The sequence below is a fragment of the Cricetulus griseus genome, chromosome 2 (assembly GCF_003668045.3).
Source record: "Cricetulus griseus strain 17A/GY chromosome 2, alternate assembly CriGri-PICRH-1.0, whole genome shotgun sequence".
NCBI classification, from domain to species: domain Eukaryota; kingdom Metazoa; phylum Chordata; class Mammalia; order Rodentia; family Cricetidae; genus Cricetulus; species Cricetulus griseus.
This window is the reverse complement of record NC_048595.1, coordinates 835,562-854,982: the sequence shown is the minus strand read 5'-3', so window position 1 is coordinate 854,982 and position 19,421 is coordinate 835,562. Positions and strand designations below refer to the sequence as shown.

Sequence of the window (19,421 nt, the reverse complement as noted above, 5' to 3'; positions counted from 1 at the left end):
GCCCCACAGGACAATCTAAGAGCATGCCCAGACTGCCATCAGCCCTTCCTAGACTGTCCCTATCCACCCACACACACCCAGCTTACATACCCACGTGCTCAGTAAGGTTGAGCGCCCCCACACACACACATGTCTCATACTCTCAGACCCTCCATGTGCTCCCAAACTGGCGTGTTCACATGTCACTTCCCCAGCAAGGTACACAGTTTCCTACCAGCTAGCTACTCTACAAAGTTTTTCACTTTGACTCTGTCCCCATTTCCCAGTATGTGGACATCCAGCCCAATGATGGGTTTGGGTCGATCTTGCCACTGGAAACTTTGCAACTTGATGTGATCTTTCAGCCCTTGAAGGCCAAGGAATACAGATTTGAACTGATCTGCAAATCCGAAATAAACCGGTAAGCCTGCTAGGCAGAGAAGGCGCATGACCACCATGCAGTCCTTTCCTCAGATCCCACTGGGTGACCTCAGGGCTGGGGTGGACAGCACTAGTGGTCAACAGGAGCCCAAGACCCAGAAATAGATAGGTCCATGTGACCTTCCACTTTGCCCTTGTACGTGAGGAGATTAGGAAATAATGAGCTGGTGAACATGAGTATCGTGAGCACGAGTATCTGTGTGTGTGTCAGTACATTGTGAAAAGTATCTTGGTGTAAGTATTCATATACGTGATTCACTGTCAAGGCTTGAAATATGCCATTCCTTGCCTTCCTGGGTTTCTGCTGGGAGGTCTAGTGTTATTCCAGTGTGTTTGCCTTTGAGAGTTGGTATCTTGGGCATAGCTCAGTTGGTAGAGCGCCGCTTCACATGCTTGAAGCCCTGGATTTGATCCCCAGCATCGCATGAAACAGGTGAGGAATAAGTGCCTATAATACCATCATATGGGCGTTAGAGGCAGGAGAGTAAGAGTGGAAGTTCTTTGGCCATGTAATGTGGTTGAGGCCAGCTTGGGCTACATAAAACCTGCCTCAGAAACCCAAAACAAACAAACAAAAACCCCTTCTTAGAGTGAGAGAAATGGCTCAGCAGTTAAAGCACTTACTGTTCTTGCAGAGGACATCGGCTCAATTCCCAGCACCCACATGGTTGCTCACAACCATCTGTAACTCCAATTCCAGACAAGCATGCCTTCTCTGGCCTCCTCACACACACGGTACACATAAACTTATACAATTGAGCATGTACACAAGTGTACACATACATTTTTAATTTCAAGATTTGATCTAGGTGCAGGGGATCATGCCTTTTTGTTTCCCCAAGAGATTTTTTTTTTTATTAGTTCAAATGCCTTTAATCCCAGCCCTCAGCAGGCAGATCTCTGTGAGTTCGAGGTCACCCTGGTCTATATAGTGAATTCCTGGCCAGACAAGGCTACACAGTGAGACCCTGTTTCAAAAACAAAACAAAAAAGTGTTTGAGAGCTGTGGGGATGGCTTGGTGGGTAAAAGAACTTGCTTTGGAAGGGTCGGATCTGAGTGTGAATCCCTAGATCCCACACAAAGCTCAGTGACATACATGTGGGACCCAGTGCTCCTGTGACAAACTGGAAGGTAGAGACAGTAAAACCCTTGGAAAACTCAAGGGCCAGCTGTCCTGACACACAGCAGTGAACAACAACAAAAAGAGAGACCTTTGGACTGATAAAATAGATCACTCAGCCTGGAAATCTGGTAGAAGGAGAGATCTTGTATTCACAATACACATTCATGCCACACATATACAAACATGCTAAATAAATATAAAGAAAAAATTAAATAAAAAAAGAGATCTTACCTCAAAACAAGGCAGAAGGTAACAACCAACTTCTAAAGCTGTCCCCTGACCTCTACCCTTGCACTATAGCACACGTAGCATGCACTTATACAATACAAACACATATATCATATGTACACATATATACATGCATCAAACACACACAAACTGAAGAAAAGATAGTTTTTAACTTAGGTAGTGGCACAGGCCTGTAATCGCAGCATTCTGGAAGCTGAGGCAGAAAGATCAAGTTTGAGGTCATTCTGAGCTATATAGTGAGCTATAGGCCAGCCTAGTCTATATAAAAAAGAAAAGAGTCCAGGAAGTTTTCGTTGTCATACATTATGTGTGGTGGTATTTTGTTTATCATCTAACAAATAAAGCTTGCCAGAAGATCAGAGTGCAAAGCTAGCCACACAAGTTAGCCACAGAGGCTAGGCAGTGGTGGTACAAACATTTAATCCCAGCACTCGGGAGACAGAGGCAGACAGATATCTGATAGTTCAATGCCACCCTGGGCTACATGAAATTGATCCAGTCTAAAAGAGAAACAGAGCTCACACAAAGGTGATCTCAGCACTGAGGAGGTGGAGACCAGAAGGCACATGGCTGAGCACAGAGAGGACTATAGGGGAGAGAAGATGGGAGCTCATGGCCGTCTGGGCAGTCTGAGGACAGGATCATCCCTTTGGTCTGAGGCAGAGGCAGGAGCTAGAGTTTGACTGTTTCTCTGATCTTTCAGCTCTCCCCCACTAATATCTGACTCCCAACTTTTTATTATTAAGACCAATTAGAATTCTTGTTACATTTATGCATTCATTCAATTAAATAATAATGATCCATCTACCCCAAAATACTAACTTACAAGTTTGAATATTTGAACATCTGAACATATTTTGTCTATGTGTGGGTGGGTTTGTGTGCACAATTGGGTGACTGTGTGGGCATGCACATGTGTGTGTGCCTGTGGAAGTCAAAGATCTTTGTGTGTTGTTCCTCGGGCACCTTCCGCTATCTCTTTATGACAAGGTTGCTCACTGGCCTGGAACATTGCCAAGCAGGCCAGGCTAGCTCTCTAGCAAACTTGTAAAGAACTGTTTCCCCCTGCCATCTCACAACTGCTGGGATTATAAGTATATGCCACTGTGCCAGATTTATATATGTGCTCTAAGGACTGAAGTCGCATCTGTGTACTTACAAGACAGGTGTTTTACCAAGTGAGCCATCTCCCCAGCCCCTGAACACATTTCTGTTATAGGTGAGATTTGATAGGATCAGCCATGTCCTTGTCTAAAGCATTAAAAATACACGTGATGGGGCTGGAGAAAGGGCTCAGCAGTTCACAGCACTGGCTGCTCTTCCAGAGGACCAGGGTTCAATTTCTAGCACCCACATGGTGGCTCACAATGGTCTACAACTCCCATCCTAGGGAGTTTTATGCCCTCTTTGACCTCTACATGCACTGCAGTCATAAACTTAAAATGAACCCTTAAAGCCAGGCAGTGGCAGTGCACGCCTTTAATCCCAGCACTTGGGGTGCAAAGGCAGGCAGATCTGAGGGTTCAAGGCCAGCCTTGTCTACAGAGTGAGTTCCAGAATAGCCAGGGAGACACAGGGAAACCCTGTCTCAATAAATAAATAAATAAATAAATAAATAAATAAATAAATAAATAAATGTAAGTGGATGTTTCTTCCGACCCACCAGTTCCCAAACAAACACATTGAGGCTTAATATTAATTATACATGTTCGGCCAATAGACCAGGCTTATTAATCACTAGCTCTTACAACTTAGATTAACCCATTTCTATTAATCCACACATTGCTGCGTGGCTTGTGGCTTTACCTGACCTCCAGCATGTCTTAGCTCCCTCTGTGTCTCCTGGTGACTCCACTGGCTCTGCTCTTCTTCATCCCAGCATTCTTAGTTTGGTTGTCCTGCCAGCATACCCTTCCTGCCTGGCTATCGGCCAGTCAGTTCATTATTAACCAGTGAGAGTAATAAATATTCACAGTGTACAAAGGATTTTTCCACAGCAGATAAACCTTTAAAGCAATACATGTGATGAGTGCAGAGTGAAACTGAACAGTTAAGCTCTTTCCTAGCAGGCACGGAGGACTTAGATTCAATCCTCAGCACAGGGAAAAAAATAATAAAAGTTGATGAGGAGAGTGTAGTGAACATAGGAGTACAGGAAAAGCATAGAATGGCTGGAGAGATGGGTCATCAGTTAAGAACTCTGGCTGCTCTTCCAGAGGACCCAGGTTCAATTCCCAGCACCCACACGGCAGCTCACAACTGTCTGTAACTCCAGTTCCAGGGGATCTGACACTCTCACACTAATGCACATGAAGTAAAAAATTAAATAATTATATAAATAAGAAAAGCATAGGATGTAAAGCTTCCAATGGTTAAAATAACCAACTACCTGGGGTTAAAATTAAAGCTCAATTGGTAGAGTGCTTGCCTAACATGCACAAAATCCTAAGTTCAATACCCATCACCCCATAAATAAGACATGGTGAAACACACCTGTTATTCCAGCACTCAGGAGGTGTGGAAAGGAGGATTTTAACTGTCAATAAATATTTAACGTAATAGGCCAGAAATCAACTCCTTTTACTACATTTTTCTTTTCTTAAAATGTTTATTTTTAGCCAAGCGGTGGTGGCACACGGCTTTAATCCCAGCACATGGGAGGCAGAGGCAGGCAGCTCTCCCGGCTCAAAGCCAGCCTGGTTTACAAGGCGAGTTCCAGAACAGCCAGGGCTGTTACACAGAGAAACCCTTTCTCAGAAAACACAAAACATAACAAAAACAATGTATTCACATGCATGTGGTTTGCTTGCTTGTCTGAATATGCACTGTGTACATACAGGTACCCACAGAGGTCAGAAGAGGACTTTGCTCCCCTTGAATTGGAGACACAGGTGGTTTAAGCCCCCATGTGGGTGCCAAGAACTGAACCTGGGTTATCAGCAAGAACAGCCTGTGCTCTCAGCCTCTAAGCTAGTGGGAGGGGTTGCATGTAAAATGTTTACATTACAATTCATAACAGTAGCAATGAAGTAGCAATGAAAATAACTTTATGGCTGGAGGGTCACCACAACATGAGGAACTGTATTAAAGGGTTGAAGCATTCGGAAGGTTGAGAACCACTGCTCCAAGCCATCTCTTAACCCTGCAACCCTTATTTTTTAAAGCAACTTACAAGTTTTTACTCTGTTTATATAATTTTGCTTATGTACTTCCCCCACATTGGTTAACCAGGTTGCAAACAGCTGGATGACTGCGGTAATAAGTCTTGGTTGGGCACCTGGGGCATCATTAGCTCAACAGGCCTGCCCATCACCGTTAGCACGTGTGGAGCTGCAGCTCCTGCACTCAGGGTTGCAGAGGGGCCACAGATGCCATGGCGTAGAATGACCACCACCCGCACTGGTTGCTTTCAGGTGCTTCAAGGTATCTTGCCAAGCAGTAGGTGTCCACCCACCCCTGGAGCTGTCCCACTACCAGATCAAGTTCTCGGCCACTGCCCTGTATGGCACCACTGTGTCCACACTCTATGTCATCAACTCTCACCTGAGCATGAACAAACTGATCCTCTCCTTGCCACGAATTGGGTCAGAGGAAGCCGCCCCAGTGGGGCCAACATCCTTTGAGTTCTTGCTGCCCCCTAATCTGCCCATCACCATCTCACCGTCCGTGGGGACTGTTTTACCAGGAAAGGTGAGCATGGGCCCCACCAACAGGCTCGGAGGCAGAGCTTCCAGGCCACTCTCTAAGGTGCCTGACTTGGCACACCCTAGCCACAGGTATTGAACCACAACAAGGCCAAGGGTATGAGCCAGGGGCTCAGGATCAGTGGGAAGCAGACGCAGTGCCCTTGGCCTCACCTGAGCTGAGAGGAAGAGAGCTCTGCCAGGAAGCTGATCCAGTACGTGCCTGTCTGGGGCTGGAAGGAGGGTGTGCAGACTGTCAGAATGGCCAAGTGTTGCCTCATAGCAGATGGAGCTAAAGAAGGCCACACAATACCTGCCTCAAGGAGCACACCTGTGTCGCCCACTTCCATTCAGTGTCTTTTTATCTGGTGACCAGCAGGATTCAAAGGATACAGTTATTTAAACAATGCTCTGTCAAATTTAGAAATTACAGCCTCAGTACTGGTTCTCATCACTCACTGAGTTTTGTCAGTGTCTGATTCTATTTTCCTTCAACTCTGCCTTTTTCCTTCTTCCTCTTCCTTTTCTCCATCTTCTCTTCCTTTTTCTTCCCTCTCCCTTCCCCATTTGCTCTTTTCCTCCTCTGTCCTTTCTTCCCCCTCTTAACCATCACACACACACACACACACACACACACACACACACACACACACACACACACACACGTCCTAGTCAGCAAGTCACCGTGGAATCTTTCCCGAGAGATGTCCCATGGGGACATGCTGCAGATGGGGAAGGGCTCCGTGTTCCCAGGTTCATTTCTTACTCTAGTCTGGTGAGGTTCTGACCCATTCAGAATCCTGCTCTCAGCACCTTCAGTTAACAGACCCCCAACATACATGGCCTGAAGTCCACCTCCAGCTTCCTAGAGCAGTGAGCCAGAGAAACCCAGTCAAGCTTGATGGCACATGCCTTTTGAGAGACAAAGGCAAACAGATCTCTGTGAGTTCGAGGCTAGCCTGGTCTACAGAAAGAGTGCCAGGACAGCCAGGGCCACACAGGGAGACTCTGCCTTGGAAAAACCAGAGAGAGGGAGAGAGGGAGTGAGGGAAAGGGAGAGAGAGGAAGGGAAAGAAGGAAGGAGAGAAAAAGGGAAGGGGTAGAAATATAGCACTATGGGAGGAGTGAGGCACACCAGCAGGGCCACCTCTGCCCTCTGAGCTTCTGTGGGAGGGTTGGCAGTCCTTCCTAGTGTCTCTCTGCAGAGGTGTTTGGTCCAAGTGGCCTTCCAACCTGTACTGCCACATGAGACAATCCTCGAGGAAGCCGTTCAGATCCAGAGCAAGGAGACAGAGAACAAACTGGTGAGTGACGTGTTTAGGGGAGGTGCATAGTGACCAGAGGGGAGAGGCATGAGGAGAGCAAAACGGCACTCCAGCATAGGGTGCAGATGTGTGGGCCCCTGGCACCTGCAGCCTGTCCTACCTGTAACAGGAGTACACGGCAGACTTTTCCGGCACTCTGCTCCAAGCTGCTCCAAGAGGGGTAAAAGTTTGTCTTGCAAGACCTCTCCCTCTCCTGAAAGTGCCACCAGGCAGTGGGAGGCAAGGGTGGCTGGAGTTTTAACCAAAGCAGGACTGGAATAAAAACCCAGAATAGCCTCTCACAAGGGATAACACGGAAACCACCTTTGGAGGGCAGCCTTGAAATAGCAGGCAAGCCAGACCCAACAGTATGTACAGGCTTTATATGCTGCCCCAATCCAGGGAGTCGTGACACCACTGGCTACAGGCTTGTCCTTCTGCCATGTCACGGCCTCATAGCTTTCACACTACATGCATGAGCAAAGAGCCCTGACCTTCCACCTTGATGAGACAGTGAGGCACAAGAAAGGCATGGACTGGAGGGGACTGAGGACCCCCATTTGGCAGGCTTCTTCTCTGTGTCTTGGTCTCTCTAACTTCAGACCTTTCAGGCCATGAACTTATCTTTGGAGGGTCTCTGTGCTTGGGCTTCCCAGGTACCCCTGGGCTATCTCCACTGATGTGCCTCATGTTGTCAGACTCCCCTAGAGAGCCAGTTGGTTTGAGGAAACCATTGACTCCTGTCACTCGGCAAGCCTGCCAGGATAGGCCTCAGAAGAGCCTGGGGCAGGGCTGCAGTGTAGCACCTGCCATGCAGAGGACTGAGCCTCTGTGGTGGCTTCTCAGCATCTGTTTCTGCTTATAGCTCCGAAAGGAGACAATCCATAAGAAGGATATGTGGAAACAGTCTATGTCTGTGATGCGGCCTCACACCCGGGACCGTGTTACGCGGTCCTCCGCTCTCCACACCCCAGAGCTGAAGAGGCGGGAGTGTGGAGCCAGGTAGGATGAAGGGATCTTCCCTTGATCAGACGAAGCCCACCCTGCTCAGTAGACCTTTTCCCATACATTACCTGAAGCACAGCTTCACTGGCTTGACTGTCTGTAGGTCCAAGACTGACTGCTTCAGAAATAGTTGGACCCAGGGCTCTTCTTTCAAGGCATCTGCTCCTTAGTTATCACCATGGGCTTAGTATCCCTCTGAACAGACTACTCCATGGTCTGACTCCAGTCTCCCCAATGAACCAATGATCCCAAGAAAGCTCTGGTGGGTTGGGCCACTTGCCAGGCCAGGACTTGTCCCTGTGGACCCAGGAATATGGCTCTGTAGTGACAAATACCTTTACTCCCTCTCTCTGGATGACCAGGGTCTACAGTGGGGAGGAAGGTCCCTGCGGGAGGCAGAGGAAGGTGGAAAAGTCTATCAGACAGAACTGGTGTGACTACCACCTGGGACCCATGGTGGCTCTGAGCTCTGCCTCTTAGTGCTTTCACCTTCCCCAGAGAGTCCACCTGAGCCTAGAGCCCTAGAGAGCAGGCATGGCCATCAAAGATGAGGAAGGTCTGGTCCCACTCTGAGTATCCTAGGGGCAGAGCCCAAGTGGTCCTGAGGAATAAGCATGAATGTCCTTTGTTGGCTTCATTCCAGTTCCAGTGAATACAAAGCTGCACAAGCCACCTTGGCCAGAGCCTTCCAGGGGAAGTTTGACAGATTTGTGATCCCCTGTGTCGTTGCCAGTGGTGACATCAAAGACAGGAAGGCATTGGAACCTCTGAGCTTCAGGTGTGGTGTTCTTGAGACAGGATGGGGTGTGATTGGCCATAAAAATCACTGTCCCTCCTCTACTGCTTGTCAGATATGAGGCCTGGGGGACACAGGGTCACCCTAATCTGGCCTTATTTATCCTTGTCCTGCCTCTAGCCCCCATAATACTCTATATCTGGAGCTATGGTGCCCAGCAGTGGCTCCATCCATTGTGGTGATATCCAACAAAAACCAGACGACCTTTAACTTTGGTGATATTGCTGTGGGTAAGTCCTAATTCTATACTGACAACCCTCACTCCCGAGAGCCTATCTTCTACCCTGGGTACCGAGACCACTCCAGTCACCATCTGTTCCCTGACCTCGCTGTAGAAATAGGTGCCCCTTGGGGTTCTAGGATCTGTGGCCCAACTCTACCACATTTTAGGGCATCGAAGCATAAAGAAGATCACCCTCCAGAACATTTCTCCTGAGGACCTTACTGTATCCTTATCTATGCTCAGTGAATCTGCTTCCAGGTGTGGAGATGGGAGTGGGGTGCATGGCAGAGCCTGCAAAATAGTATCTTCATCCTTGATGCTCAGTCCTTAGTTGGAGTTCTCAGTGCTGAACCCCAATGGCCCCTTCGTCCTGATAAACCCCTCCAACAAGCTATGTTCCGGCGAGATACACACCCTGATGGTGTCCTTCTCGCCCCATGAGAGCATACTGGTGAGTGTAGCCCATGGACAATGCTGCTGCCCTGAGATTACCCACACCACAGGACCATCGTGTGGCCACAGTCAGACTCCACCGTGTTCTCAGGCCCAGATGATCAGCTGGAGCCTTAAAGCAGCCTGTCCTTCCTTCCCAGCTCTTGTCAGCCAAGTCCATGGAGGCAAAGACCTCCAGGCTACCTCAGGAGCACAGTGCTCTCAGCCAGCTTCTGCAGGTAGAGTTCCCATGTCTGTCCTGTGCTAAAGTACATGATCTCCTTAGGCTCAAGAAACACTGGACATCATCACCAAGAAAGGGACTCTCGCCCTCACCCTCATGGGCACAGGCGTGGCATCCATGATTACGTGCTCCATTGAAGGCAACATCCTCAACATGGGCTATGTGCTTGCCAGAGAATCTTTCTCGACAAATTTTAAGGTGAATTACGTCTTGTCCCATTCTCCTGAAAAAAGGATTTCATGGAGCCAGTGAACTCTGCATTTGGAAGTACCCAGCTGGTTGAGGAACCCCTTGAGGCACATTGTCTCTCCCAAATTCTCTGTTCCCAAGGGGCTGTCATTTCTGATGTCTTCCTACCAGGGACTCCAGAGCCTTTACTTGTGGGAAAGCTGAGAGCCCCCCACTTAACCCTAAGCCAAAGTGCTGGCCTGAAGATGTTTATGTCCATCTGCATTGCTTCTTACTTCTGCATTGCCACTTACTTCCTCCTTTGGAACTCTCCTAGGTGCTCTTTCCTCCCCCCGCCCCACTCAGTTGATAGACAGATGTCTAAAGAGATTCATACAGTCATCTTGGCTCCCTCATCTCCAAATAAGCATGGTCCTGTCTCACCTTGAGGGCTACCCTAGGTTTGGACTCAAGCAGCCTACTTGCCCACCTGCTCCGGCGGGGTCCTGAAGTGGAGTACCACCAGACAGGGTGCTATCCAGAGAGAGCACTGAGGAAAAGGCCAGTGTGAGATGAGTGACTGAATAACAACAGTCCCAAACACTGCTACTGTGGTTACTTACTGTTGGTGATACCATGAGAAAGGGCTCAGAGCATACTGTGACCTGGTTCCTATGAAGTGTGATCCAGCAGCAGGCAACCTAGTCAGGGACACTGACCATAGGCATAGGGCAGCTTAGGGTACGCTACTTGAGTGACATCTTGCTCTTGCAGCTACTGAATGAGTCCTCACTTCCCATTAAGTTCTGGATGCGGCTGGAGAGCCTTTCCAAAAAAAGGGCTGAGACCCGGCAACAGCTACCAAAGTTCCTTACCTCCCATGATCAGAGAACTGAAATTGTTGGTGAGTTAACACACTGCCAGGAACCACAGGGGTACAGAACCATGAAGAGCTATGTGCTGGGAATTGAGGGTGCTACGTAGGGTGGAGGAAGGGCAAGGCAGATCATGGAGAGACTGGGCAAAAAGGAATGAGCCCAGTGGAGCAGGACTGGTAGTGTTGATCATAACCCCTGTCTTTATCCACAGGCACACAGAACCACAATGGCCAGAGCGTATTCAGTGTTGTTCCAGTCGAGGGACTCATGTTACCCGGGAAGGCTCAAGAATTCACCGTAACATTCAGTCCAGATCATGAGAGCCTCTACTTCTCTGACCTGCTCCAAGTGGTGCTCTTTGAGAAGGTGGAGATTGTAGCTGGGCCCCCACAGGTCCCACCCCACTCTGGGAGGGATCCCTGGGTGTCCCTCATCTGCCCCTCCCTGGAGACTTTTATTATCTGGCACCCCATGCTGGAGGATGTCAGACAGATGTCAGCATCCCTGGCTGTCTCGGCCCCACCCCTGAACCAGCCTCGGTTCCCAGTTGTCGAGCTGCTGGGCAGGCTGCCATGCTTTCTTGTCCTCAGAAAGTCTCCCACAAGATCCTCCTGAAGGGTGCTGCCCGTGAGCACATGATGTTTGTGGAGGGGGGAGACCCACTGGACGTGCCTGTGGAGAGCCTGGCAGTGATCCCTGCCTTGGACCCAGAGCATAGAGAAGGTGAGCCCCCACCAGGTGGTTTCTGGCTCAGGGAAAGAGGAGAACAGGGGTAACCTTGGGGAATAGTGAGAGGACACTCTGGCACCCCAAGCCAGCGAGAGGTCATACTAAGGCCCATTGGGGAAGGGCAGATTTCCAGTCCATCAGCCCCAGAGCCAAGCAGGATGATCTCTACTGAGTTGATTGTTCTGGGAGGTTCCAGCTTCACCCTCCATCTCTGTGGTGCTGCCTGACCGTGGCCAGCTCCCCTCACTCCCAGGCCACTTCCTCCATCTAGCCACCACTTTTCAGCTAGATCTCTGCACCCCTCCCATCTCCAGAAGCTGAGGAAATTAAGCCCATTCTGGTGACCTTGAACTACGTCCAGTTTGACACAGACATGCCAACCTCACCTGCCACCCGAGAGCTGCAAGTGGGCTGTATCCGGACTACCCAGCCATCACCAAGGAAGGTGACTACAACCCTAGCTTGAGTTAAACCCCAGAAGCCTCATTGGCCCCCCCTGACCTCTCCCGCCCTTATGTAGGGTTTTTGCAGCAGATGTGGGGTGACAACCCTGGTCAGAGCTGAAGGGTATAGGTAAAGCTGGGCACCCCCATCCCTCTAGTCCTACTGCCTCCTGAGAGTACCCGACCCTCTAACCTCCAGCCGTGTCAATGCTTCACAGACTGTGGAGTTCACCCTGGAGGGTGCCACATGGCTTCAGCACAAGGGTTTCTCCATCGAGCCTTGCAGGGGCTCCGTGGAGCGCGGTCAGACCAAGACCATCAGCATCTCCTGGGTACCGCCAGCTGACTTTGATGTAGGTGCTGGGACCCCAGGCTGGACAGGGAGGGGTGGTAAAGTAGGCGGGGCATGGGGGGATGAGCAGATTTTATTTTATTTTTTTTGGTTTGGAAAGCCTACTAAGGAGCTTCTTCTTCCAGCCAGACCATCCACTCATGGTGTCAACCCTGCTGCTGCTCCGGGGGGATGTAAAGGAAACATACAAAGTCATCTTTGTGGCCCACGTGGTGGCTGGGCTTTGAGGTCACAGGAAACTACAGAGCCTCTTGGACTCTCCTATCCACTCTTGAATCCCTTCCCAGGCAGTGGGTCAAGCCAACACATTCCCCTAGGCCTGGGATCTGGGCATCCCCTGCTGGGCAGGTTCAAATGAACAGTCCCAGAGCCAGAGCTCCCCAGTCCTGCAGACATGGCTACTTCCTGCAACCCAAGACCCCGCCCCCTCGAACCAAGAAATAGTAATCCATCCAACTCACCACACACAATCTGCTCCTAGATGCACCACCCCCACCCCTGGATCCCAAACCTACCAGCACATCCTCAGGCTTCAGAGATCCTGGGAGATATCCCAGGCCTGTCAATAAACTCTAAGAACCAACACGCAAGTGTGCAGTGATGGGATGGGGGTGGGGGTGGGGGTTGGCTAAACACAAAGTAGGCAGGAGGAGAGCCTGGGGAATGCCCGACCCACACTCCACCTCACAGACCCCAACACATAAAGCAATGTTCTGCCTAGAAAGAACCTCCCAGAGGGTGAAATCTTGCCAGATAACTAGAAGGAGTTCACCCTGACTCAAATACTGGAAGATCCCTCTGAAACTGTAGAATCAAGGGTGGCGGCATGCAGTACAGGTTGCTAAGGGTGCAGAGCCAGGGTTCAGTCTAGTCCAGACCTGGAAAGGTGCAGAGAGGAGTAGGTCAAGAGGTTCCAAAGTCCAGAGAAGGTCCCTTAAGCCTCCCATCTCCTCCCAAGTCCCAGGAACCTAGATGATCCCAGCAGAGGGGTGGGCCAGGTGCAAAGGGGCGGGGGCAGCTTGTGGGTTTGAGTTTGCACTTGTCTGAAAAGAATGGATCTTGCTTTCTGGGCCCTAACCCACTTAGCTCTACTCCTACTCCAACACTGCACCAGCGCTTGCCCTCTGAAGTACGGCTTGGTGGCTGCTTTCCATCCAGCCTGCCCTCCTATCAGTGCAGCATACCTACTTTGCCACCCAGTGGGGATAAGCTACCAGAGAGCCTTCCTAGGGCTGACAGGGAGATGAGGGCGATGACATCTATCTGGGTGCTCTCGCTACTATCCTCAGTGCCCTTGATACCTTGAAGCCTGACATTACCCCTAGTGAACCAGCGACATTGTCCTTACAGCAGCATCTTGTAGGATTTCTGCTCAGTGACCCTGGAGGTATCAGCCCCGGGGCCCTCTGCTGCCCTGACTGGAGCTAACCACTCATGACCTCAAACCCTTGACATGTTTCCAGGTCAGAAGGGTAGCAAAAGCAGGTTCACTGGATCAGTCTGGGATTCATGAGGACATGTTCTAGGGAAAACACTACCTCAGGCAGGCCAGTTACTTCTGAACCAGACATGGTTATTCTGCCCAGATCCTCTCTTTTCTGAACCCCAGGCTCTGATCTGGGCTTCAGGCTGCACTTTTGACATCCACTTTCTTCCTATTCTGGTGCTGGCCCTCCAGCACCAAGCACAGCCAAAGCAGAGCAAAGGATGGAAGCAAGACAGCAGACAAGTTTATCAGCCTGGCAGATGGGGTCCCTGAGAGGCTAGGCACAGGTCCTAAGTGCACAGGACAGCTGTAGACAGAGCCTGCCCGTCCTTAATCAGCCTGGCTGTGCTGACAAAGCCCCTGCAATATGATCACTCGCGTTCTACTAGTTCCCTAGCAGTGGATGGCAGAGCAGTCAGGCAGAGCACCTAGCCTGGAGGGAGACAGATTAATAAGATCCTCCAGGGAAAGTAGCCACTTTGGCAGTAGAAGAAGCGGGAGGAGAGCTGGAAAGTGGTCTGTTTGCAGCACCTCAACAGCCCAACTGGCTCCAGGCCAAACGGACCAGCCATTCCCCAAATGTATCCACACAGAGGGATGCATAGCAAACGTCCTTGAATGGTGGTTTGGAAGGCTAAAGCCCCAGTTTATTAATAGTGTAAACCCCACCCCTTTTACCTAGAGGGTGGGGGAGTATGAGGGTGAATTCTACTTGTCCTGAGAGGCCACAACCCAGTGCAGCCCACAAGTTTCAGGAGACCTGGTTTGTGAATGGGGATGGGGTTGGGGATGGGGATGGGGATGGGATGGCTGGGGGAGGTGTCATTCTGATATAAAACAGACCTATGCCCCATGCCCAGAGCAACACTTGCTCTATCCGCCTCCTAGGGCTCACTCGAGGATCTTGGTCCTTGGAGGTCTCCCTAACCGGGTGTTTGTGTGCGTGTATTCAAGTGCATGTGAGTGTGTGTTGTGTGCATGTACGTGTGTGTGTGTATGCACGCTCTCTCAAACCGTGTTTGTGTGCGTGCATGCATGCGTGTGCGTGTGTGTTGTTTGCATGTATGCATGTGTGCATGCGCGCGCGTGCTCTTTCAAACTAGGATGGTAACCTCTAGGGACAGAAAAATGAAGGGCAGGGAGCAAGGAGGGAAGCGTACCAAGGTGGGCGTGATCCTGGACCTTCAGCTGACCAAGCCCAGGGGCGGGGCCTCATAAAGCTGAGCGGACGCTGGACCGAGCTCCGCTGTGTCTGCAGAACATGGCCCCTGGGCCGCCAGTCACACAGGGGCTCTTGCTGCTGCTGCCTCTCCTGCCGCTGTCGCAGGTGGGTTGGGCTGCGCGTGCGGCGGGTTTTTGGCAAGCGGGGCGGCCCTGAGCTCGGCCCTGCTCCGCCCCGCTCAGGCTCACCCTTATCCCCACAGGTGACGCTGGGTTCTGCGGACGGCAACTGTGACCCCTCGGACCAGTAAGTAGCTGGGGACCGCGAGGGTGGGGGTAGGAGGGCGGGAGAGGGCTTGGAGAGGCAGAGCCCGGCCAGTGCGCTGGGAAAGGCTGGAGCGGTGGAGTGAGCTAGCCCCCACCTGCTCCAGGTGCCGCTGTCCCCGCAGGTGCCCGCCCCAGGCCCGCTGGAGCAGCCTATGGCATGTGGGGTAAGTGGAAGCCCAGGTGTCAAGCCTCTGGTCCGACGGTTCCCCTGAAGGTAGGCCTATGCTTAGGCGGGCCAAAACCCTCCCATCTACTGCCCCCAACTCCCTGGACACCGAAGAGCTCTTAAGCCCCAGGCAGCCTTGGAAGCAAGACCTGAATATTATAGTCGGCAGAAGGCACAAGGATTGTGCAGTTGGCTGGGGACAATGTGTCCTGGGAATAAACCCAAGGACATCTCTGGCCAGCCCTAGATAGCCAGCCAGGGCAGGCTGCTCCTCAGGCCTGGATCTAGCCAAAGAAGTTTCTGGCATGGAGAGACCTCTCTTGCTTTCTTTTCACCTACCTGGTTATCCTGTCTTGGGTGGTTGGGTATGACTGGCCCCAGGGTACAGGTGTGCAGTAGATCCTTAATCTTCTCTGCCAGGCTCACCCTGCTGGCCCTATTCCTGATGCTTCTGTGTGGGGTCACAGCCAGCTGTGTACGGTTCTGCTGCCTTAGGAAGCAGCCGCACACCCAGACACACATGCCACCAGCCTGGCAGCCCTGTGACCTGACAGCCATCCCCATGGACAGTGACAGCCCCGCACACAGCACTGTGACCTGTGAGTGTCTGGAAAACCCACTAGCCAACATGGGGGCGGCAGGCAGCGGCGTGAATGCCAAGCCATCGCCACAAACCCACTCTTGTTCCCTGCAGCCTACAGTTCTGTGCAGTACCCACTGGGTATGCGGTTGCCTCTGTCCTTTGGGGAGCCAGACCCTGAATCCATGGTCCCTCCCACCTACAGCCTGTATGCCTCTGAGCTGCCACCCTCTTATGATGAGGCTGTGAAGATGACAAAAGCCAGAGAAGAAGCAGTGACTCCCTCTCAGAAACCCAACTCTCTGCCTGAGGTCTTGGGACTAGAAACTACTACTACTCCAGGGCCCCAAGAGCCCAGTGCCCAGCAGCCCTAGTTGTGCCCCCTTTGAAAAGGGTAGGAGTTCTTTCTTCTGAAGCCATTAAACCACAGCCTGGGATTCTGGCACTTAGAACCAAGGACCCCCCACCTGTGCCATCCTTCCCCTGGGAAGGCCAGCCATCCAGCACATTGCTGCAAACTCGGCCTCATTGCTATGCAATGCCCGGCCAGCCAGCCTGCCCTGTATTGGCCCCTCCTCCTTACCCCTCTTACCCATCTTGGGCCCAGCAGACCCTCAGCCCAGAGGGGTCTGAACCTTGAGACCTAAAGCTCCCCTGGCATGTCAGTCCTTCAAAAAGAAAATAAAGTTTATGTGAACGTGGTCTCTGCCTTTATGGAAAGAGCTCTAGTGCTCCCCAGGGTGTCCAGGAAGACTTAGGTAGCTGCCCCAGTGTAGGTAGACAGGGTTAACAGGGGTCCAGCCCAGATCTGGACAGTGGGAAAGGCCAAGGTCAGAGACAAATGGTCTGAATTGTGTGTCCAGGACTGTCTCACATATCCTTAGCACCGCCCCCCTCCCCTCCAGGTTGGGGACAGTAAAAAGCAGTAGAGTCTGGCTGGAACATTTATTTGATGCAGAGCTATGGGCAGGGAGGGTGACAGTGGGCAGCAGATTCCCTGGGCTGACATCCCAGTCACAGCAGTTATATTACTAGACCAACTTGAAGGAGTTTCCTGTCATCTGGCTACAAACTCTGAGGGGTAGACGGACAGGTTAGCAGCCTTCCCTGGCCCTGAGACTTGGTTCCCAGGCTCATCCATTGCTCACCTTCATAGTCAGAGTAGTTCCATCCCCATCCTTGTCGATCTCCTTGGCTCAGCCTCCACTTTACTGAGGGTCTCACACACATTCATGGGTACATATCTGCCAAGGTCTCACACTCAACCACCATGGTATCTTTACGAATTCCCCATTTACTAAAGCACCACCAACCCCTAGGCCCAAGACCCCCCTTAAGTATGGTCCAGTCTATGAAGTCCTGCTGTCCTTGTCAAAGCTGCCATTAGTTTGCCCTCCTGGTGGTGGGCTTTCTCATAGTAAATCACCATCAGCACCAGGAAGCCATTGCAGTTAAAGGACCCTTTGTCTGCAAATAATTTTACTGGTCCAGGAATCAAGTCAGAGCTAGGCTAGGCCCACTGCTACCCCCCCCCTCTAGCTGCTTCTCTCCTGGGTCACATGCACTGATGACCATGGCCCAAGACTGCAGCCATACCCACACACCCTGCCAGCCATGACTTTCTGTCTCCGTCCACATCCTTGCCCAAGCAGGGCCAGCTTACTCTTGGTGGAATTGATTCCCAGCAAGATCAAACTAAAGTGGCCAGAATTGGTAGAGAGTTACCCACTGGGCAACCCTGCTGTCCCCAGTATGTCTGGCATACTGTCCTCAACACAGAATCTCCTTCTGTGGGTTAATAGTATCCATTGTGTACAGGAACCATATTTTGGCTCTTCATACATCAGCAGACCTTCAGATTGTTTCAACTTCTTCACTTTTGTGAATAATTCTGTAAGGAACATGGGGATATGCAAAGGTACTTTTTAGGTAAGTCTAACAGTCACATGGGTAGAATCTGAAGGAAGCAGATAACTGCGAACATGTAGGTGGGACTGGTCTATTCTGCTGAAGTCCCTGAGAGAAAAGACCAGGGTTCCTGAAGAAAAGAAAAAGGGAATTCTACTTGCTGATGAAGGCCAAGAATGCAATACCAGATCTTCCCTGGCTCTCCAGCTTTCATAATCAAAGAACCCACTTCTTTAAATCCAATCGCTGTGTGTGAAAGAGCCGAATGCATGTATACGTGCTTATACAAATCTTGTCTTTCTAATCTGGAAGGGTTACACAGGCAGCGGCCGAGCTGGCAAGAGCCAGAAAGGTTCAGGATCCGTGTGTTCCAAGAACCTTGAGACATTCCCCACTGTATAGACCAAGCATATGGCAATGAGTACCAGAGGGTTGGGAGAGACTCTAATGTGTACATCATGAAGAGCCCAGTAATAGGTTTTCTGTGCCCCAGTAATAGGGTTTCTCTGCTGACACAGTAAAGCCGAATCAAGCCGAACTGAAAAAGTATAAGAACAGGTTTATTTGAACAAAGCAACCTCCCAGGCGGATTCTCCAGTCCCAGAGATGGAGGCCTGAGAAGCCACACACCTGAACTAGAGTAGAGAGCTTATATAGATTCTCGTAGACAATGGGTAATGATGTGTCTTCCACAAGATGGGTTTATGCCCAATCATGATGAAAAGGTGAACAATTTAGGCAGGGACTTAGGTGACTAGTAACTTCAGGGAAGGAAGTTGCGGGAGCCACCAAGATCGCAGAACTGGGCTTTTTGGTGCCTTTCCTTTTTTCAGAGATTCTCTGAGCATTCAGGGTTTGGAAAGAGAAAGAGACAGGAATGGAGGTTTCCAGATCATGCAGTGTAGTGATATATTGTTAATGATTTGATAAAGCTTGGCTGAGGATTCAGAAAGCAAAGTCAGCCACAAGCTATAGAGTGAAGAGTGATCAGCCAGCAGCCAATAAGGTCCAGTGCAGCACGGACCTGCGCGGGCGGTGGATACGGTTGGGCGCCACGTGAAGAGTGATCAGCCCGCAGCCAATAGTGCTAAGGTTTTCTTTATTGAGATACACCAATCAAGCGAGAGGGAGGGAGCTGGAACCAGCGCCGGTAGCTGGGGGAAGCAGTAGAGAGAAGGACCGGGGTCTCCACATGCAGCCCTTAAGAACCTTCCCTTACGTCACCCCCCACTTCTCTTCACCCCGCCCTCATGGGTGTGTCCTGGTACACCTGGCACCAGTCCGGTTGCCTGGGGCGGGGCTAGGGTGTCTCCCTACAATAGAGGTCAGGTGGTGTTGGCACACACCTTTAATCCCAAGACTCAGGAGACAAAGGCATATGGATCAGTCTAAAAGAGTAACCGAGCTCATGCCTTTAATCCCAGGATTCATGAGAGGTATTCAAAGCAGGAACAGATTCAGTGTCTGGCATTCCTTCTCCAGCATGTTGAGGAGAGGCAGCAGTTTGAGACTTGGTGAAGAGCTAGTGCATGGATCAGCCCTTTCAGCCTGAGCTTGAGGTGAGACTTGGTGCCCAGCTGCTTTGTTTTCCTGATCTTCACCTTTCACCACAGTATCTGTCTCTGGGTCATTTATTTATTCATGTTACAATGCAGGGACAAGCTGGCTTTCAACCAAACACCCAGTACTCCCTAGTCCTAGGGCTTTAAAAGACAGAGACAGGTACCTTGGTCAACGAGATGA

The 19,421-nt window shown here is 50.8% G+C and overlaps 2 protein-coding genes across 4 annotated transcripts in view; both read left to right on the top strand.

Annotated features, from left to right (window-relative positions):
* Positions 1–12,277, top strand: part of Cfap74 (cilia and flagella associated protein 74) — a 53,031-nt gene extending 40,754 nt beyond the window's left edge. The window contains exons 24-38 of the mRNA XM_035438865.1: positions 267–400; positions 5,207–5,483; positions 6,682–6,789; positions 7,646–7,782; positions 8,429–8,563; positions 8,702–8,811; positions 8,972–9,027; positions 9,136–9,255; positions 9,523–9,678; positions 10,423–10,552; positions 10,738–10,892; positions 11,117–11,249; positions 11,570–11,700; positions 11,917–12,051; positions 12,176–12,277. Coding sequence (XP_035294756.1) covers positions 267–400; positions 5,207–5,483; positions 6,682–6,789; positions 7,646–7,782; positions 8,429–8,563; positions 8,702–8,811; positions 8,972–9,027; positions 9,136–9,255; positions 9,523–9,678; positions 10,423–10,552; positions 10,738–10,892; positions 11,117–11,249; positions 11,570–11,700; positions 11,917–12,051; positions 12,176–12,277 — 2,019 coding nt within the window. The remainder of the gene's footprint in view (positions 1–266; positions 401–5,206; positions 5,484–6,681; positions 6,790–7,645; positions 7,783–8,428; positions 8,564–8,701; positions 8,812–8,971; positions 9,028–9,135; positions 9,256–9,522; positions 9,679–10,422; positions 10,553–10,737; positions 10,893–11,116; positions 11,250–11,569; positions 11,701–11,916; positions 12,052–12,175) is intronic.
* A 2,520-nt stretch (positions 12,278–14,797) lies between these two features.
* Tmem52 (transmembrane protein 52) lies at positions 14,798–16,144 on the top strand. Of its 3 annotated transcripts, none has more exons than XM_027398528.2 (5): positions 14,798–14,863; positions 14,961–15,004; positions 15,147–15,188; positions 15,611–15,789; positions 15,885–16,144. In XM_027398528.2, exons 1-5 carry the CDS (start codon positions 14,798–14,800, stop codon positions 16,142–16,144), a joined length of 591 nt encoding a protein of 196 aa, XP_027254329.1. The 3 variants fall into 3 exon arrangements, with proteins under 3 accessions (XP_027254329.1, XP_027254328.1, XP_035294755.1); XM_027398527.2 differs by having other exon boundaries at positions 15,129–15,188; XM_035438864.1 differs by lacking the exon at positions 15,147–15,188.
* Positions 16,145–19,421: the final 3,277 nt, after the last annotated feature.